The sequence below is a fragment of the Hevea brasiliensis genome, chromosome 17 (genome assembly GCF_030052815.1).
Source record: "Hevea brasiliensis isolate MT/VB/25A 57/8 chromosome 17, ASM3005281v1, whole genome shotgun sequence".
Taxonomy (NCBI): Eukaryota; Viridiplantae; Streptophyta; class Magnoliopsida; order Malpighiales; family Euphorbiaceae; genus Hevea; species Hevea brasiliensis.
This window is the reverse complement of record NC_079509.1, coordinates 967564-975765: the sequence shown is the minus strand read 5'-3', so window position 1 is coordinate 975765 and position 8202 is coordinate 967564. Positions and strand designations below refer to the sequence as shown.

General features: G+C 34.4%; 2 protein-coding genes across 8 annotated transcripts; one reads left to right on the top strand and one right to left on the bottom strand.

The window, feature by feature from the left end:
* The first annotated feature begins 1065 nt into the window (after positions 1-1065).
* On the top strand, positions 1066-4508 carry LOC110634960 (nuclear transcription factor Y subunit C-2). 7 transcript variants are annotated; one of them, XM_058139556.1, is made up of 3 exons: positions 1066-1256; positions 2964-3810; positions 4095-4508. In XM_058139556.1, exon 2 carries the CDS (start codon positions 2990-2992, stop codon positions 3797-3799), a length of 810 nt encoding a protein of 269 aa, XP_057995539.1. In that variant the 5' UTR covers positions 1066-1256; positions 2964-2989; the 3' UTR covers positions 3800-3810; positions 4095-4508. The 7 variants fall into 7 exon arrangements, 6 of the variants coding, with proteins under 6 accessions (XP_057995539.1, XP_057995537.1, XP_057995536.1 ...); XR_009145564.1 differs by lacking the exon at positions 4095-4508 and adding an exon at positions 3936-4077 and having other exon boundaries at positions 1068-1256; positions 2964-3903; XM_058139554.1 differs by lacking the exon at positions 4095-4508 and having other exon boundaries at positions 2937-4077.
* Positions 4509-6487: 1979 nt separating this feature from the next.
* LOC110634926 (SKP1-like protein 14) lies at positions 6488-7277 on the bottom strand. The gene has a single exon (XM_021784088.2). The coding sequence runs from the start codon at positions 7200-7202 to the stop codon at positions 6660-6662; it is 543 nt and encodes a 180-aa protein (XP_021639780.2). The 5' UTR covers positions 7203-7277; the 3' UTR covers positions 6488-6659.
* Between the last annotated feature and the right edge of the window lie 925 nt (positions 7278-8202).

The following is an 8202-nucleotide window of genomic DNA, read 5'->3' as shown; positions in this document are numbered from 1 at the left end:
TGCATTTAAAAAAATAATGCATTAAATATTTATAAAAAATAATTAAACTTTAAATTAAAAAAAAAAAAAAAGACTTATTCTCTTCCTATAAAAATTCTCTGAACTCGCAATCAGATCTAAAGGAGAGATTACTTCTTATTCATGACAGCCCCTTTCTCTCCCTTTAAATATGTTTTTTTCTTTCTTTTCTCATTCCCTTACTCTCCCTTTAAATATGTTTTTTTTTTTCTTTCTTTTCTTATTTTTATATCGTTGCTTCTCTGCATTTTTTAATTTTGATTGGTAGAAGTAGATTTTCTATTAATAAAATTTGATAGTACAACTCTTTTTTTTTATTAATAAATAAAATATACACATACATAAATTAATAATAAAAATAAATCACTGTTAAAATTATATCAATTTTTATTTAAAATATAAAATAAAATAATTAAAAATTTTAAAATAAAAATTAAATGTTACAATAAAATACGTTTAATTTTTACTTTAAATTTTTAATTATTTTATTTTATTTAAATATTATTTATAATAATATCTAAATTTTTAAAATATTATTATAACCAACGTCCCACCATCAAAATTTTCAATTCAACACCATTCATGTCTTTTTGATAATTAAATTTAAATCTATTCTTTTTTAGTATAATTTTTTTTTTATTACACCCTTTTGGTAAAAAAAACTCCTTGGCTTCTACCCCCGACACCGCACGCGCCATCAACGTGCCCAACTAGACCAAACGTAAATCCAATCTATTTCCCAAAAACACCCTCACACTTTTCCTCCTTTTTACGAAAACTACCACTTTACTTGCGGCTGTGTTTTTCCTCCAACGTCACAGCGGTTTACGTGAGCACCTTTCAGTATTCATCTTCCAGTAACTTTCTTCCACGTGTAAACATAAAACTCCATTGACAGTCAGAACTTTTACTGCTCGACACGTGGCACGAGACAGATACCCCCTGAACTCTCTCTTTCTCTCTCTCTCTCTCTCTCTCTCTCTCTAATTGCAAAGACTGCACATTCAAAAGCTTCTCTCTCTCTCTCTCTCTCTCTCTAATTGCAAAGACTGCACATTCAAAAGCTTCTCTCTCTCTCTCTCTCTCTCTCTCTCTAATTGCAGAGACTACACATTCAAAAGCTTCTGTGTCCCTCCCTCTTAATCTTCACTTTATCCCCCTGAAAATTTTCTTTTCTCTCTCTTAGGGTTTCTGCTGCTGGGAGACCTCTCTGCTTAGATACAGTTGGAAATTAATGGGTAAGTTTTTTTTTTTTTTATCTACTACGTCATCTCTCTCTCTCTCTCTCTCTTTTTAGCTACTTTCATGCTTTGTGTGTGCTATATAACCCTCTATTTTGTTGGTGAGAAAAGTTGAAAAGAAAGTGAAATTATCTGTGATTCTTAATATATAAGATGCGTGGTTTCTCCCAGCAGCTGTTTAAGCTAATATAAAGCTTTCTTTTTCTTGTTCTTGCTCTTTCTAGATACCAAGCAAGGGATAGAGTTTTGTTTTTCATAAGATAAGTCCAGTTGTTGATTTTGGGCACATGCATGCTTTTTTGTGCTTTGTTTCGAGTAAGTAGTGATGATTCTTGATTCTTAACGATTTAGTGGCAAAAAATTGTAGGGAAGTTCTGATTAGCAGAGTACATCTTAGTTATTTTGCTGTTTAGGATTCCATGGTGGAAGACCCTTGGTGTGGCGTTCAATTTATGCAGTCTCTTTACTTGGACATGGTTGGGTATGTTTTGTGCCTTGCTATATTCATGTTTGTGTTGTGTGCATGTGTCAATTTCTTGTGTACGGATGAGTGTGGCTTATTTGATGAATCCTATAGTGTTATGAAGAACGCAGTAAGGAAATCAAAACTGGAAGCCTTTTGGTACGGTGTTATATTTCTGCAATAATAATGCTTATCTAGTTCGCTAGATTCCAATTTCTTTGCTTCCTCTTCAAACATTATAATCCTTAAGGTATAAGTGATCTAATACAAGTAAATTATTCCAGATAACTAGAATGTGAAAGAAAAAGGGGTAATCCTTGAGAGTTTGGTTTTTGTTGTCTTTGCTGTTAAGTTCATGTATCCGAAGTTAATATTCCTTGGTCTATTTTTCATGGGCTGTAACTTGCAATTTTATGGCTTCTTTTTTTCCTTTTTTCTATTAGTTTTTCACAATATACAAAATTTCAGTTTCTTTGTATTGTGATGCTTGTGTACAAAATGGATGTCTTTTTAGATGGCATCCTTTTTTTTTTTAAAGTTAGCATAAATATTCTTGTGTTCATTTCTATTGTTTTTCCATCCATGAGTAAAACTATTTAGTTGATTTACATTCCTCGCAATGGTTGTGCTGTTAGCCCTGGAGGCATGCCATCAAGACAGCTGCTCTCCTAATTTGAAGAGGGTCAAATCCCAGTCTTTCATAAATATCATTACCTAAGATACACGTTGATTACTTAGCCCTGCTAAGTATCGCATGAAGAAGGTAATTAGGTTGAATGGAGGAGCTGGCTTCCTAATGTTAAGGTTCATTTTTTATGCATTCATTAGCATAAGTGAATAACTAAATTCATCAATGTATCAACAATTTCAGCAAACAACATAAGAAATTATGGTTTAATATCATATAACTCTATAATCTTTTGGTTACCTTGCCAAAGGATATCCGCTTTGTGCCATCAAGAGGAGACTGATCATGAAATGACTCTTTAAGTCCTGATCCCAGTCTAGTATTTTCATTCTTTTTTCCACATTTTCATAGGAGTTGGTGCATGAGTTTGTTAAAGTTAGATGTCAAGGTATTTATGGTGTCATATTGGGTTGTTCTCGGTACTTTAGCTGTTTTTTGGCCTACTTTTTTGTTTCTTTTTGGGATATTTTAAACTCATGTTAATATTAATTCTGAGAATTTATTGTTTTATCTTTATCCTGTACAGTCTGATGATAGTATAGTTCAAACACAGGCACAAGATAAGAAGTAGAATAAATTATGGATCAATCAGAGCAAACACAACAACGGCAACAGTCACATCAGCCACAGCAGCAGCCTGTAATGGGAGTGGTAGCTGGTGCAGGTCAGATGTCCTATACTACTACCCCCTACCAAACTGCTGCAATGATGGCTTCTGGAACACCTGCCATAGCTGTGCCTTCCCCAACTCAGCCGTCATCCCCTTTCTCTAATTCTCCTCATCAGCTTACCTACCAACAGGCCCAGCACTTTCACCATCAACGGCAGCAGCAGCAGCTTCAAATGTTCTGGGCCAACCAAATGCAAGAAATTGAGCAAACAACTGACTTCAAGAATCACAGCCTCCCACTTGCTCGAATTAAAAAAATAATGAAAGCTGATGAAGATGTCCGAATGATTTCCTCTGAGGCTCCTGTTATATTTGCAAAGGCATGTGAAATGTTCATCTTGGAGCTGACTCTGCGCTCTTGGATTCACACAGAAGAGAACAAGAGGAGGACATTACAAAAGAATGACATTGCAGCTGCCATTTCAAGGACTGATGTTTTTGATTTCTTGGTTGATATTATTCCCAGAGACGAGTTAAAAGAGGAGGGATTAGGGGTCACCAAGGCGACTATTCCTATGGTTGGTTCCCCTGCTGATATGCCATATTATTATGTCCCACCGCAGCATCCTCTGGGACCTCCAGGGATGATCATGGGAAAGCCAGTTGATCAAGCAGTAGTCTGTGGAGCCCAGCAGCCTCGTCCACCTGTGGCATTCATGCCCTGGCCACAGACTCAACCACAACAACAACAAGCTCACCAGCAACCAAGTGATACTTGATGAAGAGCCAGGTAAATGGTGATGTGGCAGGTTGATTATTGGCGTAGAGCTGGTCATCGACATCGAATTTTAGTAATGTCTTGTATCTTAAGTGAAAGGGTTTAGTAATGTCTTGTATCTTAAGTGAAAGGGTTAGCGACTTAGCTTTAGTCTTTTGTAATAGCCAAAACTGAGTTGTTTATGGTAGTCAAATGTGAGGGAGCTGGATCATTTATGATGTTGTGTTTGCTCTTATTTTGCAAAATCTCTATGATATGCGTCCTTAAAATTTTTTTTTTTTTGGTGGTGTGGACAGAAGGGAAGGATGATGGCTGTAAATTTCAAATTTCATTTGCCTAGGCAGGTGACAGAAAGAGCTTCAAAGGAATCTGACTGTTATTGCAGCTATTATTTGCGGATATGTTAACAGGCTTTCTTCTAGGAATCTTCCGAATTTTCAACTCCTTTTTGTAATCCATTATTCCCAGCCCGTCTTTGTGGATGGAAGCAGACTCGGGGGTTGGCCGTTGGGCTTTGCCCAGTAATCTTCAACCCCAAGTGCATTTCTTTTGGATTTTGTATCTTCCCCTTCAACAGAAATGTAGTTTCAGGCGGGGTTGATTGATATAAAAATGTATTTTAGCACTTGGTAGAATATTACTTGGAGCCAGCTAGCTGCATCAACCTAACATTTGGCCCTTCAAAATGAAACCTGGTTTTAAACATGATAGATAGAAGTGTGTGCCGTTGTTATGATGCTTCTCACATTGGTCCCTTCCTCTGCTTGCTTAAAGAGTGTGCGTCTCAGGGGAAGACGCTCATTGCCGGTTAACTATAAATTTGTATCTGATCTTTAATTGTAACTGCCAAACTACTTAAAGGCTACTTCTCAAGCTGTCTTCCATCGAGGACACCGCGCCTTATGAATATTGAAAAATGCAGGTTAACAGGCTGATTCTAAAGAGAATGGTATTATCAATGAACACAGTAGTTGGAGGAACAAGGCCCTGGTGGAAAGGCATGTCGCCCGAGCCTCCACCAATCACATTAATAATCTCTCTCATGGGTAAAGGCGCCACCACCGCCAGACTCAAACCTATTCATCAATCTAACAAAATCTGGTGTTTGGAAAATATGGAACTGGACAATTTAAAAAATAGACCTTACAACAATACAAGATAACTATTTTGTGTTGTCTTGTATTCAGTAAATCAGGACTGAACACTGTATGTTACAAAAAATGACCCCTAATTCTGTCAAATCAAACTTAGTTCAACCATCAAATTCATGTCAAATCACATTTTATAAAATTTTTTGACAAACTCTGATACAAATAATATTAAATCACAAATCAAGTTATTAATTTATTTCAAAATTTTACATCAATAAATAAAATAAAATATTGATTTTTCAAAAAATTAACACATTCAATCCACCCTAGTATTCAATACAATTCTTATTTCTAGTAAACACTCCATTAGCATTGAAGCACACGCAGCAGGATTAACAAACATGCCTGGAACTCGTTTTTAGAATTGTGGAAATTGTTTTATAAGTTTCTGAAATACCTACTGTAATTAGGTCAGTAGGTTTCGGCAATCAGGGCTTCATATATCCAGAACAGTAAGGAAGAAAGGGCAGGGACTCACGACGCTGGGCTCTGGCTCTGATACCATGTAAGAAGAGTTGAGAAAGGAGAAAATAGTGATGGAGAAAATTTCTATATAACATTCAAATTATAGATGGGAACTTATAGACGTTACGGGTTAAAGGAATTAGGAAGTATACTAATCGTACAACAATTCAAGCATTGCATTCCTATTATGCTACCTAATTACAGCAGCTAATTAAGCGGATAAGGGATAATCTCAATAGAAATAAGATCACAGTACTCTTTCACAAAAGAACTGAATGGAAACTGACGAGCATGAAAAATTTTGCAGGATCTATGTATAACCATCAAGTAACATCCAAAACGAGAATGCCAAATGAAAAGGAAAAAACGAAAGGGGAATTACCAACAATAAGTTTAAAGAAGAAATTAAGAAATGCTTCAGCTCAATAGATTCACCATTCATGATACCAGTCATATTCCCAAAAAGATAATCACAGAAAAAAAATCTCTGGATAATAATTTTACTGCTCTAGCTCTGTTCTTTTCAACTGGAGAAAATGTAAAACTGTTACTGTAAATCTCATCTAAGGAATTATTTTCCCATAAAACAGATTCCTGGCTCCGAAAGAATTGGTGCATTCTACTAATAAACTAAATTTGCTTACAACTGCAAAGGACATTGCAATTTGCAAGTTAACAATTTCATGAACTTTTCGTAGGCATGTCTTAAGCATTAAACTTTAGGAACTAAAGCTCATCTTCATTAAGAAAGTGATCATCAAGGATCAAACTATAGTGAAGGTGGAAAGGGTCAATAAACTATACCCTAATCCAATTCCACTGATTTGCTGTCAAAAAGGCCCCAAATCTTCCCTTACATTTGCAGTATGTTTGCTTGGAGTATGTTTGGATGGAGTGTAAGGAGAATTTTAAACTCCCAAACCACCACATAGGTTTTGGAGGTTTTGTAACCTTCAAAAAAACTTCCAAGCATAGTGTTGCTTTCATTGATCACGAGAAAGCTTCATGGTATATCACCATTACTAGTGGCATTGATATAATTAGGGCATACAAATCTTGATAAGAAAAGAAGATTAGTTAAATTCTTTCCATTGATATCCCAAAAAGATACGATTATTTTCCATATCCATCCCATTCTTTTACCGAAACCTAATTACTCTTAAACAAAACTAATTACAGAAAACAGACAAATATCCCATTAACAAAGCAAACAATCTAATTGAGGAAGAAGAAGAGGAAACTGATTCAGTCTTCATCAACACCCTCAAAAGCCCAAGCATTCTCCTCGCGAAGCCTGGCCTCCTCTTCCGGCGTGAAATCATTCTCGATCCCAAAAAACTGTCTCACGTACTCAACGCTCTTGTTCTTGATCCGATCAGCCACAGCCTGATTAAGCACATCCAACAGATTCTTGATGTCTAGATAATTAACCGCCAATATCAACTCTCTCAGTTGCTCATTGCTCAGCTCCTTCACGAAGTCAGCATCGTATGCCTTCCTGGCTTCCTCAGGGGCCGATTCAGCGCGGAACTTCAAGTTCCTTTTGCAATATTGGATTATGAGGGAAAGAGGTTCGGCCAATACATTTGGCAGAGGAATTACCGTGCCGAACGTTGTCTCAGTGTTGTCATCGAAGAAGGTTTTCACAGTCGCGAATTCCATAGCCACTGGCTCCTCCACTTCAAAGTAGTTGGCGTCTGCAGTCTTGAGAGTGATAGTCTTGGCCGGGGCGGGGGTAGCGGTGTCAGTAGGCAGGTTGGGTTCGTGGTCGCCGGAGGTGGACGACATTCTGGCAGACGGAATTGGGTGTAAAATAAGAGAGAGGAAGGGTTTACAGGGCTTTTGATGAGAATAAATACAAGGCGTTTAATATTTATAGGCGATGCCTTGCGGCTTTTCCTGTGCTCCATGCCACTTTGTACTTGGGTTGGATTGGGACTCGGAGACGGGTTACGGCCTGTTTGGAATTGTTTATTGGAACTGCCGTAAAAAAACCTTATTTTTTAAATATGTTAATTAAAAAATATTAAAAAATAATTTAAAATTAAATTTAAAAAATTTTAATTATAAAATATTAAAATAATAATTTTTTAAAATTATTTTTTTAATAATATTTAAAATAATATTTTTATTAAAAAATAATTTTAATCATCTAAACGTAATACCAAACATTCATTACATATTTAACATCTCTCAAATACCAATCCCTCGTATCAAAAATCAATTTTATTAGGTAATAATTGGTATTACCTAATTAAAGTTACAATCTAATTGTGATATTACATATTTATTATGTTATTTAATAGATATCTTTTATAATTACTTAATTTCATATAAAATATAATTATGTTATTATGAAAAATAAGATAATTTTATATAAATTTACAAATTATCTAATAAGATATTTATAAAATGACGATGTTTTCAATAAAGTAATTAATTATGAAAATTTTATTAACTTAAAAAAAGTTTATTTATATGAAAAAACACATATTATATTTTTAAAAATTTAATAAATAATATTTAATAAATAGAAACTTGTTCCTATAATTTTTTAATAAAATTTATCATACATAATTTATTTTTTAGATTTTTTTAAAAAATATTATATGTGTTTTTTATTTGAGAAAACTTTATTTTTTTATTAAGTTAATATAATTTTCACAATTAATTAATTTACAGAAAAAGAATTATTTTACGGAAATCTAATAAGATGAGTGATAAATTTATGTAAAATTATCTTATTTTCTATAGTAAAATAATTATATTTTATATGAAACTAAGTAAC